This window comes from Pristis pectinata, chromosome 13 (genome assembly GCF_009764475.1).
Source record: "Pristis pectinata isolate sPriPec2 chromosome 13, sPriPec2.1.pri, whole genome shotgun sequence".
Taxonomy (NCBI): domain Eukaryota; kingdom Metazoa; phylum Chordata; class Chondrichthyes; order Rhinopristiformes; family Pristidae; genus Pristis; species Pristis pectinata.
In genome coordinates this window covers 38,791,593-38,810,694 of record NC_067417.1, presented here as the reverse complement: position 1 = coordinate 38,810,694, position 19,102 = coordinate 38,791,593, and the positions used below count along the sequence as shown (strand labels likewise).

At 42.5% G+C, this 19,102-nt stretch overlaps 1 protein-coding gene across 2 annotated transcripts; it reads left to right on the top strand.

The window, feature by feature from the left end:
* Positions 1-17: 17 nt before the first annotated feature.
* On the top strand, positions 18-19,051 carry LOC127577112 (agouti-related protein-like). Of its 2 annotated transcripts, XM_052028010.1 has the most exons (5): positions 18-163; positions 1,077-1,209; positions 16,289-16,450; positions 17,256-17,341; positions 18,203-19,051. In XM_052028010.1, exons 3-5 carry the CDS (start codon positions 16,294-16,296, stop codon positions 18,389-18,391), a joined length of 432 nt encoding a protein of 143 aa, XP_051883970.1. In that variant the 5' UTR covers positions 18-163; positions 1,077-1,209; positions 16,289-16,293; the 3' UTR covers positions 18,392-19,051. The 2 variants fall into 2 exon arrangements, with proteins under 2 accessions (XP_051883970.1, XP_051883972.1); XM_052028012.1 differs by lacking the exons at positions 18-163; positions 1,077-1,209 and adding an exon at positions 16,036-16,117.
* Positions 19,052-19,102: the final 51 nt, after the last annotated feature.

The following is a 19,102-nucleotide window of genomic DNA, read 5'->3' as shown; positions in this document are numbered from 1 at the left end:
CGCTCCGGCTGCTCAGGTCGTCTTGAGCGAGGTGTTCCCTCATTCTGTGACAGCGGCGGCTGCGTTTATGTCCATGGAGATTGGTCTGGTTTTGCAACAAGTGTTCATTTAATTTGTGTTTGGAGATGATTGTTCTATGATCGCAAACTGTTGCCTTAGATTGGTAACTTGGCTTTATTATTGTCACATGTACCCAGATACAGTGAAAAACTTTGCTCTGCATGCCATCGGTACAGATAATTTCATCACATTAGTACATTGAGGTAGTGCACGGGAAAAGCAAGAACAGGGTGCAGAATATGGTGTTACAGCTACAGAGACCATGCAGTACAGGCAGATCAATAAGGTGCACAGCCATAACAAGGTAGATTCTGAGGTCAAGAGTCCACCTTATCGTACAAGAGGTTTGTCCGCTCAATAGTCTTATAACAGCGTGAGAGAAGCTGTCCTTGGGTCTGGTGGTAAGTACTTTAAGGCTTTGATATCTTCTGCCCGGTAGGAGGGGGGAGAAGAGAGACTGTCCGGGGTAGGTAGGGCCTTTGATTATGTTGGCTGCTTTACCAAGGCAGCGATAAGTGTAGACAGAGTCCATGGAGAGGAGGTTGATTTTTGTAATGTGCTGAGCTGTGTCCACAACTTTTGGCAGTTTCTTGCAGTCTCGGGCAGAGCAATTGCTATTCCAAGCTGTGATGCACCATGATGGGATGCTTTCTGTGGTGCATCTATAAAAATTGGTGAGGGTCAACAGGAACATGCTGACTTTCTTTAGCCCCCTGAGGAAGTAGAGGTGCTGGTGCGCTTTCTTGGCCATGGCGTCTACGTGGTTGGAACAGGGTAGGCTTTTGGTGATGTTCACTCCTAGGAACTTGAAGCTCTCAACCTATTGGAATTCTTCCACAAGACAGGGAATTAATGCATATGAACACCATTTACCATAGCACACAGGAGAATTTGAACCACAGTATTGAATCGTAAAGTACTGAAATATTTCTCAGGTTAGACAACATCTGTAAAGAGAGAAAGATTTACAGTATCATATCAATGACTTCTCATCATAGCTCTTTTTTTCTCCACAGCTGCTGCCTGACATGCTAAATATCTTCAGCACTTCAGATTTCCAACAACTACAACATTTTGCTTCAATTACTGTTGACCCATGATTCGCTGTCCAAAAATGTCGGGCTTTTCTCACAACGCAACTCTCAGCTGGTAAGTGTTGGACTTCCTAAGGGATTTTACAGGTACATTTTTAAAACTTGTTGGGGTTTCTGCCTTTGCCACCCTTTCTTTCCACTCTTCCCCCTAGAAGCTCAGTGCCATCGAGGAAGGAACACCCCACTTGATTGGCACCCCATCAACCACTCTAAACATTCATTCCCTCCACCACCCCAGGTGCATGAAATCACATAGTAATGTCCACTTTTTGGATGAAAAAGAAACATTAAACTTCCCTTTTCATTCATAACATTAAAAAATTAAAGCAGGGCCCTCTGAATACCATTCTCTAGCCATTTTAAAAAAAAAGGTTACATCCTTTTGATACAATAATAATAGCAGATGGCCTCACATTTTCCACATTGTATTCCATCTGCCATGCCCTTGACCATTTTGTCAGTCTGTCCATGTAGCCCTGAAATCTCTCTGCATCCTCTTCACTGCCCATACAGCCACACAGTTTTGTGTCAACAAACTTGACTATGTTATGCCTGATCCTCCCATCCAAATCATTGACATAGATTGTGAAATGTTGATGTTCCAGGGTATCTGGATTTCCTTATGCCTAAGGCATTGATTGTGAAGAAGAGGGCCCCAGATCCTTGTGCCACCCACTACTCCCAACATTAGACCAATCCTGATAAGTGTGAGGTGACACATTGTAGGTGGACTAATAAAGGTAGGACATTGATGTAGATTGTGAATAGCTAGGGCCTAAGCACTGTTCCCCATGCTCCCTCACTAATTACAGCCGTGCACCCCCACTAATTACAGCCGTGCTCCCTCACTAATTACAACAGTGGCAGAATGATCTGTTTTTCCCATTCTTCTTTCTTCTAAACCATATCTCAATCATGCCAGCACATTTACCGTCAATTCCATGTGCTCTGACATTGTTGTCCAACCTCCTTTGTGGGACCTTATCGAACACTTTCTGAAAATCCAAATACACCATATCGACTGATTCCCCTTTATCCATTCTACAAGTCACATCCTCCAAGAGCTTCACCAGATTAATTATGATTTTCCTTTGATAAATCCATGCTGACTCTACTCAGTCCTATTATTATTTTGTCATTGCATCCTTCATCCAAGGTTCCAGTATTTACTCTCCCACTGGTGTTAGGCTACAGGTTATATTCCCTGTTTGCTCTCTCCCTGTTTTCTTAAATAGTGAGGTCACACTCGCTACCCTCCGTTCCAGAATCTGTAGAATTTTGAAAGGTGATGACAATGCATCCATTATCTCTATTGCCAACTCTTGCAAAATCCTGGGATGTAAATCATTGGGTTCTTGGGATTTATTGGTTTTGTATCTTAGATGGTTAAGTTCCATGTTTTTACTCATTCTAATTTCCTTCAGTTCCCCGGTCTCACTTCAACCTTGGTTCTCTAACATTTTTTTTTTAATTTTTTAACCTTTATTTTGCAGCGTGGTAACAGGCCCTTCCAGCCCAACGAGTCCGCACCGCCCATTTTAAACCCAAATTAACCTACCCGTACGTTTTTGGAATGTGGGAGGAAACCGGAGCACCCGGAGGAAACCCACGCAGACACGGGAGAACGTACAAACTCCTTACAGATGGTGACGGGAATCGAACCCCGATCGCTGGCGCTGTAATAGTGTCGCGCTAACCGCTATGCTACCATGCCATATTTGGTGAGTTCTTGGGTTTTCTTCCAAGAAGATAGACATAAAGTATTTGTTTAATATATCTGCCAGCTTCTCCCAGGAAGCTCGGTGCCATCGAGGAAGGAACGCACCATTTAGCTGGCGCCCATCAACCGCCCTAAACATTCATTCCCTCCGCCACCAGGCACAGAACCTTTAGTGTGTACTATCAACAAAACACACTGCAGGTATTCACCTAGAATACTCTGAAAGCACGTACCATACTCACGACCTCTACCACCGAGAAAGAGGCTCAACATGGAACACCACCACTTTAAAGTTGAAACCATCCTGATTTAGAAATATATTGCCGCTCAAAGTCAAAGTCAAATTTATTGTCATGTGCATAAGTACATGTCTGCACAGGTGCAATGAAAAGCTTACTTGCAGCAGCATCAAAAGCACATAGATACACAACATTCACAAGAGAAACATAAATTAACAACATAAATTATACAAGAAAGAACACAATTAGGACAAAAAAAATAAAGTGCATTGTAATTCAAAGAATGATCCGTTTGATACACACTTCTGTACCTGGTGGTGGAGGGAATGAATGTTTAGGGTGGTTGATGGGGTGCCAATCAAGTGGGATGTTCTTTCCTGGATGGCACTGAACGTCTCGGAGAAGCTGACAGGTACATTAAACAAATCCTTTATGAATATCTTCTTGGAAGAGGGCCTAAACACCTACCAGACATATTAGAGAACCAAGGTTGAGGTGAGATCAAGGAACTGAAGGGATTTAGAATGACTTCTTCGTCATCGCTGGGTCTAAATCCTAGAACTCCCTCCCTTTCAGTGTATCTGCAATAAACTCCATTAGATTTGTCAAACATAATTTGCTCTTATAAAGCCACATAAATTCTGACTAATCACATTATGAGGTTCCATTTCCTGTTACCTTGTTCCTGAATCGACCATTTTTCTGACAATTGGTATGAAATTAATTTGCTTATAGTTAATGGAGACACAGGAGACTGCAAAAGCTGGAACCTGGAGCAACAAATGATCTGCTGGAGGAACTCAGCGGGTCGAGCAGCATCTGTGGGAGGAAAGGAATCGTCGACGTTTCAAGTCCTGATGTAAGGTTTCGATCCAAAACATTGCACGGTAGTGCAGCGGTTAGTCACAGTCACAGAGAGATACGGCGCAGAAACAGGCCCTTCGGCCCGCCGGGTCTGTGCTGACCATTAACCACCTGTTAATGTCCCCCTCTGTCTACCCTCAACACCTTGGTCCCAATCACCCCTTTTACCCACAGGTAGAGCAGGTTGAGTCTATTCCTGATCCACTGACCCGACATCAATCCCATTTTATTTTAGAATTCCCCCCCCAGATTCTACCAGTCACTTTATGCATCGCACTCGTGTGCAAATCAACCCACCCGCACGCCGTTGGGGCGTGGGAGGAAACTCACACGGCTGCAGGGAGAACGCGTGAGCTCCATGCACACGGAGTGCGGAGGTCGGGGTTGAGCCCCAGTCCCTGGCACCGTGAGGCAGCAGCTGCAGCCTTGGAGGGGGGAAATAAAGAGATGCCAGAGCAAGAAGGGACAATGAAGCAAGGGAGTCCGGATCGTCCTTTAAAACCCACAACGGAATCTCACCTGAGGATTTGTTCCTCATTAGGCAGACCTCCCGAGACCGGTAACCGGCATTACTGCAGCTGTACTCGTTAGCGTAACGCTATTACAGCCTCAGCGACCCGGGTTCAATTCCAGCCGCTATCTGTAAGGAGTTTGTACGTTCTCCCTGTGTCTGCGTGGGTTTCCTCCGGGTGCTCCAGTCTCCTTCCACATTCCAAAGACGTACGGGTTAGGAAGTTGTGGGCACGCAATGTTGGCGCCAGAAGCGTGGCGACACTTGCGGGCTGCCCCCAGAACACCCTACGCAAAAGGTGCATTTAACTGTGTGTTTCGATGTCCATGTGACTAATAAAAGATATCTTATCCTTATAATTTCTTTCCTCCCACAGATGCTGCATGACTCGCTGAATTCCACCAGCACATTGTTTGATGCTCACAGTTAATACTAGATAATACTAGCTCATAGATAATAACTTCTCTCTCTCCATTCATAAATGGTGGTGTTGTACATGCTATCTTCCAGTTTGCTGGAATAGTTGAGGAAATCAGACTTTTAGGGTGAAGAATTATTCTACAGCATTCTATTTCTTATAGTTTTTAAAGATTTGAAGTTTCTATTTTTAATGGTATGCACTTCTTTGCCATCTAGTTGGTAAAGCAATCTCGTTGTTGATTTACCATCTGGTGTAACAACTTACTTTTCCACCTCATCTCAAACAACTCATTCCTTATCTTTCGAAAATTCACTCCAGGAGCATTGTCAAAAAGTACACTTCTATCTTTTTTCAATAGCTGCCTCACATAAAAGAAATATAATCCAAATATACCTTGTCATTTTATCATGTGGATTAATTTATTGCATCATTGAACTCTCTCCCGGTCAACTATATCAAGTAAGACTGATGTTAAGTATCAAGTTTGGCTGATGTTCCTTATCTTGACCAGCTTCTGTAACTTCAGCAGATGCTTTATGAAAATCATGGATATATGGCTAAACTAGACTTCGATGATCATCCACTGTGTTCATCGCAGCCGAGTGCTACCAATTGTGCCTCGGCTGACATTTAAGATCAACACACTGGTGGATTACTTTCAGTTCTTGTGTAAGTTAAAAACTAAAACACACCCTAATTTAGCAACATTTTAGCTTTTTGCAATAAATAAAAGCACAAAATCACCAATCATTGTTTGAGGTTTTTTCCTGTTACATTTACAAATTAAGGTCTTCCATCTACAGCCAGTTTGGTAAAAGGTCCAAGATAATTAATTGCGCTGAGGACTCAGTGTTCACTGTGCATTAGCACTTTATTATATAAAATGTCAGCAAATATTGAATGAACTATTGATTTACTGTTGACATGCCAACCATCTATAATGATTAGCTATGTTCTGGGATTATGGCATTATTGTTGATATACCAGCCGTCTGTGATGCAAAGATGCACAAAGAACATCTTGGTCTGTTACCAATAAGATTATCTGCATGAATTCAGTAAAATGCAACGAAGTTGTTTAAATATAGCTAGTCTGTCAACGTGATTCATGGTTCCGTGGATCTTGAATACAGTACCCCATGTATGAGACCTGCAGATTACTGTGGTGGGAAAGGAAAAACTCAGCAATTAGATAATAGATTTGCATCAGTAGTAGGACACTGGGATTAATAATCAATGGTAATTATCCTTAATTTACACTGAAATGACACAGAAGGAGGCCATTCAGCCTATCAGGTCCATGCCAGCTCCCAGGGGTGCCCCTAAACCCTTCAGATTCTCTCACACCCACCCATCAACCCCCTTTTGATTTTTTTTTGCTATTAACCTATACAAAGAGGCAATTTCCAATGGCCAGTTAACGTACCGTCACTGCTTTGAGATATGGGTAGGGACTGGATCAGCCAGAGGAAACCCACGTGGTAACAGTGAGAATATGCAAACTCTGCACAGATTGCACCCAAGGTCAGGATCAAATCCAGGTCCCTGGACCTGTGAGGCAACAGCATTAACTGCTGTGCTACCGTAACGCCCTTATCAGCAGATCAATCCTGAGACCTTTATTATAATCAATCTTTTGATCTATTGACTTCATAGTGAATCAAGAGATATAGTTTGTGGAGGATAAACATAAGGCAAATGTAACAAGGCTCATTAGTGTGCACCAGGAGTGGAGAATTGTGTGTGTGGAGCTCCTGTTTGGGGAGGCAGATGTTGCAGTAAGTTATGGAGTGTGTGGGGTAGGCTAGTGTTACACGGGGACTTCTTCAGATTATGGCCGTGGTGGGTTTGTTTCCAAGTGCAATACAACTCTGATCATCCAGCATCCCATTATTTGGAAATTCAGATGGTCTGACACCTGACTTGCTCATTAATCTGGAATGTGAGTCAAGGGTCCAGAGTGTAAGCGGGGTGTGCGGCCGTGATATTCAATGGCATTGCCATCTTCAAATCCTTCGCCATCCTTATTCTCAGTGGAAACCATGAACCAGATACATAATGAGGCCAACCATATAAGAACTGTGACTACCAGAGCACATTAGAATCTGGGTGTCCTGTTGTGAGTGACTTCTTCCTAATGCAAAGCATTTCCATTGCCTGCAAGTCACAAACCAGGAGTATAAACTTGCCTGAGTGAGTGCAGCTCCAACAGCACTCAAGAAGCTTGAAGCCAATGCAAAAGAGCCTGCTTTATTTTCACCCATCCAGCACCCTAAAAATTACTGTAAATCCTTCCTGCAAGATGCATTGCAGCAGCTTGTGAAAGTTTCTTTGACAGCTCCCCCACCAAATCTGTGATCTCTGACACTTAGTTGGACCATGGCATCAGGTTTACAGGAGCATCATAACCTGCAAGTTCCCCTCCAAAGTACACACCATACTGACATCGAAATATATTGCTTTTCCTTTATTGGTAATGGGTCAAAATCCTGGAACTGACAACCAGGTAACTGCGGATACTTCCCTTCCATACAGATTACAGGCTCAAGAAAACAACTCACCACTATCTTCCCAAAAGCAATCAGGAATAAGCAATACATTTTGTCTTTGCTAGTGGTGGTCGCTTCCCACGTATGAATAAGGCATGATATTTGAAAAGGTAATCAGACACAAAACATTTCCTTTAATGGTTTCAAAATTCATGGTATGGTAGCTATAAGTACTTTCAAGATTCTTTCTCATTAAACACTCATTTACAAATCCATATCCTGCAGGAAAAATAATTACCTCAGTCACGTGCCGGAGAAAACAAGCTCCTTTTTTAGTTCCAAATGGATTTCTGATTATTTCAATTTAAATGTTTTAGCCTTGTTGAATTCAAAACTTAAAAAGCAAAGGTCTCTTCCACCTTTCATTCAACTAACTTTTTATAGATATACTTGCCTGAATTAATAAAGTGCACTTACTTTGCCATTAGTCTGCTCAAGGCATCGTTGTCTCTATAATAAATGACCATTTACACTGAAAATTATGCGGCAGTGGTGAAGGAAATTATGACCCATGTTGACTAGAATAACATGAATCAGAGCAGTTTTTATTCATTAAACTCCATGTTCGCCCCATTGAGTGTTATCTACAAAATGCACTGCAGCAACTCATGAAGGTTTTTTTAAGAGCACTTTCCAAACCTGTGACATGTGTCGTAGAGTCACACAGCACAGAAACAGGCCCTTCGGCCCAACTGGTCCATGCCGGCCAAGATGCATCATCTACGCCAGTCCCACTTGCCCGCGTTTGGCCCATATCCCTCTAAACGTTTCTAGTCCATATACCTATCCGATGTTGTTAATGTACCTACCTCAACCACTTGCTCTGGCAGTTCGTTCCATGCACCCATCACCCTCTACCTGAAAAAATGCCTCCACCAGCCCCCTCAGGGCTCCTCCTCAGATCCCCTCTCAATCTTTGACTCTTCACCTTGAAACTCACACAGGGTCAGGCACAGGGTGAAGCCCCCTCAACATTGCCCCACCACACACCCCTGGGGCCAGACACAGGGCGAAGCTCCCCCCACACCGCTCCGTCGACATGTAAAACCCTGATCATCCAATTGGATGGTTTGGACTTAAATGTGTAGTCAAGTAGTTAAAAGTGGATCTTTTGAATCTTGGAACATAAGTTCTCCATTGATAGGTTAATCTACATGCCAAATAAATAAATTATATTTGGGAAATAAGCAGGTATTGTGCTGGTGACAACACAGCTACTCACAAGAGGCACAAGTCTCTGTTCTCAGTAAGAGTGGGACCAATCTAATGAGTGCAACAGTCAGTACTGAAGTATTTTCAACCACCTTCAGAGTGCAGAGCTGAGTGAATGATCCTTCTTGGTTGCCTCCTGAGGTCTCCACCAACAGTGAGGTTAATCTTCAGCCAATTTGATTCACTCTATGTGACATCAAAAGATATGTGAGTGTACTGGATAGAGCAAAGGCTCTAGGTTCTGACAACATACAGACTGAAGTGCTGGCCACAATTAGCTACATCTCTAACCAAGCTGTTCAGGTGCAGACACAACACTGGCATCCAACTGTCAACATGAAAACTTGCCTTGGAAAGTCCTGTCTGTGACGGTATGCAACAGGTGCTGATGATTCAATGTATGTAATAGTCCATGTACTTTGGATAAAATATGGAACATTGCGTTTAGATTGTAAATGTCAAGGTGAATTGCTCGCCGTCTAGACCTAAGGGTGTAACCTGACTTGCAATATTTCAATGTTCTGTCAAAAAGTCAGCAGTAGAGATGACGGGATAAGAGTACAGTATCTTGATGGAAACCACAGAAGCAGCAACCAGCAAGACGCAATACTGTTAGCAATACTTCCTGAGTAAAATCGTATATAAACCCCCTGTGTGAGTTGTTGAGAGGTTCGTTCGACCATCCTGACTTAAGGACACTGAACAACCCTTCAGCAAACAGCTTTGCTCGTTTGGCTCTGTAAGCATTAATTACTTATTTCATATGTAGTCGCTTAAGATAATACTGGAGAACCTATTTCTTATCTTGTGTACCGTTTTATCTGCTTGAATATCATACTTTTTAACTCGTGATAAAAATATATTAAAAGACGTTCTCGTAATACGGACTTTCTTATGGGATAAGGAATAGGAATAATAAGTATAAGTGAAGGGAGACTTAGAACGAGTCCGACCTATGTCTAGCAACCATAGGGAATTACCCTAGACCCTTCTCTGGCAGTCAGAGAGTGCTCTTTTAAGTCGACAGCTGGTAAGTTGCTACCCCAGGGAATAAAAGCAAACGTCGTAGTAGAACTTCTCTTTGAAGCGAGTAAGGGCATCCCCTTTGAGTATCCCTGAAGGTTAATAAGGAGAATTCAAGATACCTGTAGAATAATCTCCTGGGTTGTTATCCAGTTAATCCCGTCGCATGTCCACAAAAAATAAGAGGGCACAGAATCTGACATACGTCTTGCCTCAGCCCAAGCCCATTTCTTTCTGAGTGCCCCAAGCTTCAGGCTGTGTTGCAGTTCCAAGCTGGTCCCTTGGTGCTGTAAAAGATTATTTTACTGCCTGTCCTACAGGGCCTGCACACCACCAGCATTGGTACACAATGCATTGTGTGAGTATACCTGTACACTCTCAGCATCCCAAGAATCGGTGTAACGAACATCCATTGCACTCCCTTTATGGGAAATATACCTTCTCTTCTGCAAGGAGATCAAAACTGCACATGATACTCCAGCTGTGGTCTCAATGAGCCTCTGCATAATTGTAGTAAGACATCCTTGGTCCTCTACTCAAAACTTCTTGCAATGAATGCCAACATCCCATTTGTTTTCTTAACTGCTTGTAGCACCTTCGTGTTTACTTTCAGTGCCTGGTGCAAAAGGGCACCCAGGTCCATTTGTACATCGACATTTCCCAATATATCTCTAGTTAAGTAATACTGCTTTTCTGTTTTTCCCACCAAAGTGGATAACTTCACAGTTACCCCTGTTGTACTGCATCTGCCATGTATTTGCCCTCTCACTCTGCGTATCAAAATCACCTTGATGCCTCTTTGCATCCTCCTCACAACTTTCAATTCCACCCAGTTTTGTGTCGTTAGTAAATTCAGGAAAATTTCATCTAGTTCCCTCATCCAAATGATTGATGTGTATTGGGAATAGCTGGGGCCCAAGCAATGATCCCTGCAATACCTCACCAGTCACTGCCTACCACCCCAAGACCCATTTTTTCTTACTCTCTGTTTCCTAATCCCACATGCTTTATTTCTGCACAGTTTCTCATATTTTTATATTTCCTTACAGCATAGAATGAGGAGACCATTCAGCCATTATGTGTATGCTGGCTCTCAATAATCTCATCAATCCATTTCTCCGTTGTAACCTATTGTCTCTCACACACCCATCAACTCCACTTCTACTCCCCTGCCACCTACCTACACCGAGGTAATTTACAGTAGCCAATAAACACACCGTTCACGAAGTCCATGAGGAGCTGCGGCAAGCCTGAGAGTGGATGAGTGACTCCTTTTGGTCCATCAACGGGTACAGCTCCTCAGAGAAGCTGTCCTCTCCGAACCTCACCTCCATGGTGAAAGTGGTGCCAGGGGAGTGCACGCTGGTCATCAGCGGGCACAGTCTGGTGAGTTCACGGACACCAACAACCCCCCCCCCCCCTTCCATTAGCTGCCCACACACAGGTCCTGGAGGACAAGGACGGCTCCGTGGGCAGGGGGTGGTGTTGGCAAGGACCGGTTAGACCATTGGCAGGTTGTTGGCAAACACTGGATAGGAACTGGGCCCCTTTCTGGTTGGCAAGTGTCACAAGTGGTGAGTCACGGGGATTGGAGACACTGCACGAGTCCATGTATGCACAGGTGCAATGAAAATCTTACTTGCAGCAGCATCACAGACACAGAGCATCAGAGACACAATATTCACAAGTAAACCATAAATTATACACAATTTTTACAAGAAAGAACACAATTAGAACAAAAAACAAAGTCCATTGTAGTGCAAAGCGGTCCCAGCGTTGCTGTACTGAGGTAGTGATTAGGGCTGTGCCGGTTGGTCCGAGAACCGAATGGTTGAACAGAAGTAGCTGTTCCTGAACCTGGTGATGTGGGATTTCAGGCTTCTGTACCTCCTGCCCAATGGGAGCTGCGAGAAGATGGCACAGCCCCGATGGTGGGGATCATGGATGATAAGTTTTAATGCAAGTAGTTAGTTAACTAATATAGTTTTCTTTTATGTATTTAAACATTTTGATGCATTTAATGATGTGTTATTGTTTTCAGTCAAAGTTGAGTTTATTGTCAGATGCACAAGTCCATGTGTGCACAGGTGCAATGAAAAACTTACTTGCAGCAGCATCAGGATGATGAGAGGTGACTTGATAGAAGTGTACAAGATGATAAGAGGCGTAGGTCGAGTGGACAGTCAGAGACTTTTTCCCAGTGCGACAATGGCTAACACGAGGGGACATAATTTTAAGGTGATTGGAGGAAGGTATAAGGGGGATGTCAGGGGTAAGTTTTTTACACAGAGAGTGGTGGGTGCATGGAACGCACTGCTGGCAGAGGTTGTGGGGGCAGATACATTAGGGACATTTAAGAGACTCTTAGGTAGACACTTGAATGATAGGAAAATGGGGGGTTATGTGGGAGGGAAGGGTTAGATAGATCTTAGAGCAGGATAAAATGTCAGCACAACATTGTGTGCCGAAGGGCCTGTACTGTGCTGTAGTGTTCTATGTTCTATGTTGTACGTAACCTACCAACCAGCGTATCTTTGGGATGTGAGCCGACAGGGTGGAAATGCCAAATACTACAGGGCTTAAGTTTAAGGTGAGGGGGGAAAGTTTAAAGGAGGTGTGCAAGGCAAGTGTTTTACACGCAGAGAGTGGTAGGTGCCTGGAACATACTGCCAGGGGAGGTGACAGAAGCAGATATGATAGCAATGTTTAAGAGGCATTTAGACAGACATGTGAACAGGCAGAGAATGGTGGGATACAGACCATGTGCAGGGAGATAGGATTAGTTAGATTGACATCGTGGTTGGCACAGACATGGTGGGCCGAAGGGCCTGTTCCTGTGCTGTACTGTTCTATGTTCTAAACTGTTGTACCCAGAAGAAACCCATGAAGTCACAGGAAGAATGTACAAATTTCACGCAGACAGCACCCAAGTTCAGGGTTGAACCCAGGTCACTGGGGCTGTGGGGCAGCATCATCTGCTGCACTGTGGTGCCACCCCAAGTGCTGCCCTTAAGTGTGACTTTATCAAGGCCTTCTGAAAATCCAACTATACTACATCCAGGAATTCTTTCTTATCTATACCATTGGTTACTCCAGCAGTATAACATGGATAAATGAGGTGTATTGGTATTGGTATTTGTTTATTATTGTCACTTGTACTGAGGTACAGTGAAAAACTTGTCTTGCATACTGTTCGTACAGATCAATTCATTGCACAGTGCATTGAGGTAGTACAGGGTAAAAATAATAACAGGGTACAGAGTAAAGTGTCATCTACTTTGTCAAATCACTTTCCTTTTCAGAAATCCATGCTGACTTCAGACCATACCATTTTTTGTTCTGAGAGTGCTGCTTTCACACCTTTATTTTGAAAGGGCCTTACGCGTCTTTAAGCTTTCATGCAGGCCGCTCAAACTATTCCAACCTTTAAAATTGTCTGGATCATGTCCCCTACTTTTATGGCTTTTATAAAATTTGTGTCACCTTCAACCAGATTTGCTTGCCTAAAGCATATTAATGACCAAGATGAGTTCTTATGATCATCCACCAGTTTCCTGGTCACCAGCATTTTCTGTTACTATTTAGATTACCAGTCCTGGAACTTCTTACCTAACATTACAGATTCCCTTCACCATATGGAATGCAATTCGCCTTCTCCCCATCAGCTTGACAAAAGCAGCTGGGGACAAGCAATAAATCTTTCCTGGCTCATTATGCCCTTTTCGTAATTGGCTATAATAGAGTCATAGATTCATACAGCATGGAAACAGGTCCTTCGGCCCAACTAGTCCTTGCTGACCAAGATTCCCATCTAAGCTGGTCCCATTTGTCTGTGTTTGGCCCATGTGCCTCAAAACCTTTCCTATCCATGTACCTGTCCAAGTACCTTTTAAATGTTGTTAATGTACCTGCCTCAACCACTTCCTCTGGCAGCTCATTCCATATACTGACCACCCTCTGGGTGAAAAAGTTGCCCCTCAGGTTTCTATTAAGTCTCTCCCCTCTCTCCCTAAACCTATGTCCTCTAGTTCTTGATTCCCCAACCCTGGGAAAAAGACCATGCACATTGACCCTATCTATGCCCCTCATGATTTTATACATAAGATCACTCGTCATTCTCCTATGCTGCATTGAATAAAGTCTCAACCTGCTCAGCCTCTCACTAACTCAGTCCCTTGAGTCCCAGCAATATCCTCATAAATCTCCTCTGACCTCTTCCCAGCTTAATGACATCTTTCCTATAGCAGGGTGACCAAAAGTGAACACAATATTCCAAATGCGGCCTCACCAATGTCTTGTACAACTGCAATATAACATCCCAGCTTCTATGTTCAATGCCCTGACTAAAGAAGGCGAGCTTGCCAAAAGCCTTCTTCACCACCCTGTCTACTGCAAAACATAGGTCAGGCTGCTGTTTATCGATTACAGCTTGGCATTTAACACTATTATCCCCTTAGTACTAATCACCAAGCTTCAAAACCTGGGCCTCTGTACCTCCCTCTGCAACTGGATCCTCAACTTCCTCATCGGGAGACCACAGTCAGCGTGGATAGGTAATAACATCTCCTCCTTGCTGACAATCAACACAGGCGCACATCAAGGATGCGTGCTTAGCCCACTGCTGTACTCTATCTACACTCATGACCGTGTGGGCTAGGCACAACTCAAACGCCACCTATAAATTCAGCAATGACACCACTGTTGTTGGCAGAATCTCGGATAATGACGAGGAGGCGTACAGGAATGAGGTAGATCAGCTGGTTGAGTGGTGTCGCGACAACAACCTCGCACTCAACGTCAGCAAGACCAAGGAATTGATTGCAGACTTCAGGCAGGGGAAGTCGGGAGAACACGCACCTGTTCTCATTGAGGGGTCAGTGGTAGAAAGGGTGAGCAGCTTCAAGTTCCTGGGCATCAACATCTCAGAGGATCTATCCTGGGCCCAACACATTGATGCAATTACGAAAAAGGCACGCCAGCGGCTCTGCTTCATTCAGTGATCCACACTCAACGATTCAGAAACAGCTTCTTCCCCTCCGCCGTCAGATTTCTCACCAGTCCACGAACACTACCTCATTATTTCTCTTTTGCACTGTTTATTTATTTTTGTAATTTATAGTAATTGTATGTCTTTGCACTGTACTGCTGCCGCAAAACAACAAATTTCACATCATTTAAGTCAATGATAATAAATCTGATTCTGATTTTAGTTCTGATTCTGATATCTGTGACGCCACTTTCAGGGAGCCAAGTGCTTGTACTCCTGGGTCTCGCTGTTCTACAAAAATGCCCCTATTTATCAGAATGTCTTATTCAGAATAGTGTGTGATTTGGAAATGGGGTAGTCCCATGCACCTAATGCTCTTATCATTCAAGTTGGCGGAGAATACAGTTATATAGGGAGCTGTCAAGGAAAGCACAGTGGATGGCACAGGTGGTAGTAGGGACATATTTACTTTGATGGAAGGGCAGCTGATAAGGGGACTATTTTGTCCTGGATGGTACCAAGTTTCTTGAGTGTTAAAAGGAGATTCACCCATCCAGCCAGCAGGAAGGTATCACATTGTTTGATAATTCCTAAATCATCAATTAACCATCAAATAACTAACATGGAGACTGCAAGAATTAGACAAAACACAAACTATTATTAAACAAAATGAAGTCAGTTTATTACATACATTCAATAAAAAGAAAGAAGGAAGTAATCTGTACTCCCTGAATTGTGGCAGGGGGTAAAGTTGAAAAGACATGTTGGTGTTTAGCGTCAATCAAAGAAATTGAATGGTGAATTTTTGGTCAAAGTAAGGTTCAGGATGCATACTTCTTATACCAAAAGCAATTTATCTATATGGAAATTTTATTAAAATCAATAACCAGATCATATTGGTGCTGAACTTTGTCCTCAGATCTGCTGCTACGTTCCACTATCAGCTGAGGACAAATTTCTATCTGACTTTTTTTAAGCAGTGATGACTGGGGGATAAATAATTGATGGGACCCTAGGAAGAGCTCGTCAAATAATGCCGTGGGACCCGAAAGGGCAGGTGGAATTTCAATTCATGCTTTGTGGAAAGACAACACTTCCAATAGTTGAGCACTCTTCAGCGACGGACTGAAGTGGTATACCGGATTTTGTGCTCAGCCTTCTGGAGTAGGACCTGAATGTACAGCCTTCTGGCTGAGAATGCAATCCACTTAGTCAAGACTAACAAGAATCTAAATTAATTGACTTTAAAGAAACATTGCTAGAGGTGGATCCAAATCCCACTTCAGCGATGGCGTCAGTGTGACGTTGAAGTTAATCCATCCAGTCGATATAAACCAGGGATTGTGAACGCAGGAGCTCAAAAATAGGTAGCAGCTCTCAGCAACCACTGACTGGGGAAAAAAGTTTGCTTCCATTTCATGAGCCGTTCTTTTTTTTGGTAAATGGAGATTATTTAATCAAAGTGGCTTCTTAAATCCAACTTTAGCAGATGCATTTTATGCTGATGATAGATGAAGTATGGTTGTTGTGCGGTGCCTTAGTAGAAACAGGTTATTTTTTTCATGCTGGGTTGTTGCTTCTAGCTGAATGTTGTGCCTTTATCCTACAGGTATCATGCTTAATGCCGTGCTGCTGTACTGCTGCGCTCTACAGGTTGTTTTCAGCTCTAGTACCAACAGAACTGAACTGGATTCCAACGCCGTTAGGGATGTGACCACATACACCGACCTTCCATTTCTCAGCAGGGGCAAAACCCTATTTTCTGCTGCAGGTGTGTATTAACCATCTCTATTTAACTCAACACTCTCTGCATTAATCCTGATCTGAGGTTCTCAATGTGAGTAATTATCTACCGCTAAACCTCAATTGACCGTTGCATTTTATCCACTGCGGGAACCCGAATATTGAATGGGTTGAGGGCTCCAATGGGAGGGCGGGAGGAGAGCATGGTACGGATTCCACAGAGAAGACTTATAAAAATGTATTTCAAACAGAAGACAAATGAGTAGTTGGCTCTGTGTTTATAGTTAATCAAATACTCTCATCCAATGTATGTAGGCAGCTTGTTAGAGTTTGTTTTAAGTAGCAACATATACCTGTCCATAACTTACATTGGATATCCCTAACATTACATCCAGAACGTACTCTTTTGTGCTATTTCAGCTTCAGAAATAACAACTGCAGAGTTACCCTTAAACTTCACTTTACCATTGAGTGCATCTCCTGTACGGCTGGCAGCTGGGATGGAGTGTCTTTCTATTATCTCTTATTTTTCTGTTCTAGTTTACTTTGTCAGTTTTGTTTGTTGTTGCTTCTCACTCAATTCTTTTGGTTCTTTTTTTTTCCACCAATCTTCTCCTGGAGGGTGCTGATGTTGTAGAACACAATTCCTTTAAGTGGCTCTCATTATTTTAAGATGGAACAAGGTGTTCAGGTAGAAGAAGGAGAATGGTTTGTGAGGTAGTCCTTATTTTTGGTCAATATTATTGCAGTCGACCAAGTCACAGTTTCATGCTTTGAGATTTATGAACAACAGGAAGGAGATTTTATGAATTATATTAACTTGCTGAATTCAGGTCCATTGACTGAACCCAGATTGGATGGAGCAATAGACTTGGTAAAGGAAGATCATATGTCAGAGAAGATGATGCCCAATCCTGAGGTAAATTCAATTTTCATACATCATTATGCCAAAAACAGGATGACTGATGCTTAAGCTGCTCAGTAAACTGCTTAAGTTTTAATTACATCTAAAATTTGACTTTTCATAGCAAATGTTTTAAAATTTTATACAAAATAGCTTTACAGAATTTAAAGATAAAGCATTACAGTGATTCAATGAAATTTCGTTATCCTCTATTCTGCCTCAGCATTAGAACACATTCTTGTGCTGTTTAATATTTAAATTTCTTTAATATAAATTGTATTTTGTCTTAAAACTGTTTCTTAGTTAAAATAAAACAAAATTATGAATGACTCAATATTTTCAGACAATTATTAGTAGTCATGTCAGTCCCAATGTCACTGTGCCATTGAGGTACCTGAGATGTTTCAACAACCGTGCTCTGTTACATTGTGTTTGGCTGGCCTTGTCCACTCCGTCACCTACAAGGCCTGCGCTGTTGTCAATCTCAGCCTCAACTAATCTGTTATGGGGTCTGTTATGTTGCCTTGTGTTTCTTCAGGCAGACTAACCTGGAGGCATCCATCTCCTCTTCAGGTTCATCTGCCTATTGACAGGCTTAGTCCTGCTGAATGTCAGGACACCTTCCCTACCCGGGCTAGCCCAGGTTGGTTTAGCCACCTCCAAATCTACACATGGAAGAGGCCATGCTGGTTTACATAGTACCAGGTTTACAGTATTCTATCTCCTTGTTGGATGAGGAGGCCATTTGGATCATAGTGTATATAGACTGTAGTACGTGCTTAAACATTAAATGTGGCTAATTATTCATATTGCAGAATTGGAGCAATTAAAAAATGGCATGTGGCATTTCACATTCTTTAATGTTTTCTCTTGCAGCTAGTGTCCAATGCAGTCAAGCTGGACAGATCAGAGCGTTCACCCAGGAGATGTGTGCGACACTTGGAGTCCTGCTTTGGTCATACTCTGCCTTGTTGTGATCCATGTGCCATTTGTTACTGCAGGTTTTTTAATGCTATTTGTTACTGCAGGAAAATTGGTAGTGACTGTCACCAGGGCAAGAACTAGTTCTGTACTATCTGCTGATCGTATATCTGTTTAAGAAGTATGTACACAGGTTCATGTTGTATTGCTTTCAGTGTGCAACTTGTAATTTTGCAGTTGAAATAAACTTATCACTTAGATAAGAAAGACAAACTTTCAGTGGAGTATGGCCCAGGATGTCACAGGATGCCCTGAAAGTTGAAATGACAATAGAGAATTTGGTCATTTATTTGGCAAGTTTAAAGCTCAATTTTTAACATATGGTTAAGGGCAGTTACAAAATTCCTTAAATTTGCTACCATATGTCTTAGGCTTTGATATGTTGTAGAATACAAATGTATAATACATAGAAAATGTCTTTCTTTGCACTTTGAACATAGACTTTAATCCACATGTTCTTAAACAGACTAACAGAAGAAAGAATTGTAATTTCAACTCTGCAATTTCTTACCAATTAAAATTTTTAATATTGTTCAACCTTAATTGAAAGCAATGGCTTAGAGAGTACTCATATTGTTGAATTACACTTTTGCTGAAGATGCTGGTTGAATCTCAGCCTGTTACAAATTTAGGACCTGTGATTGATCATCTCATGGGTTCAGCATCACCAGATTTCCCTTAACTAAACATCTCATTGTTTATGTTCAAGATAACTCCTCCATGACTTCTAAAGTTACAATTGTGTTGTGGAATGTGGTGGCATTCGTAATTTAACTTCTGAAGCCTTCACAAGTC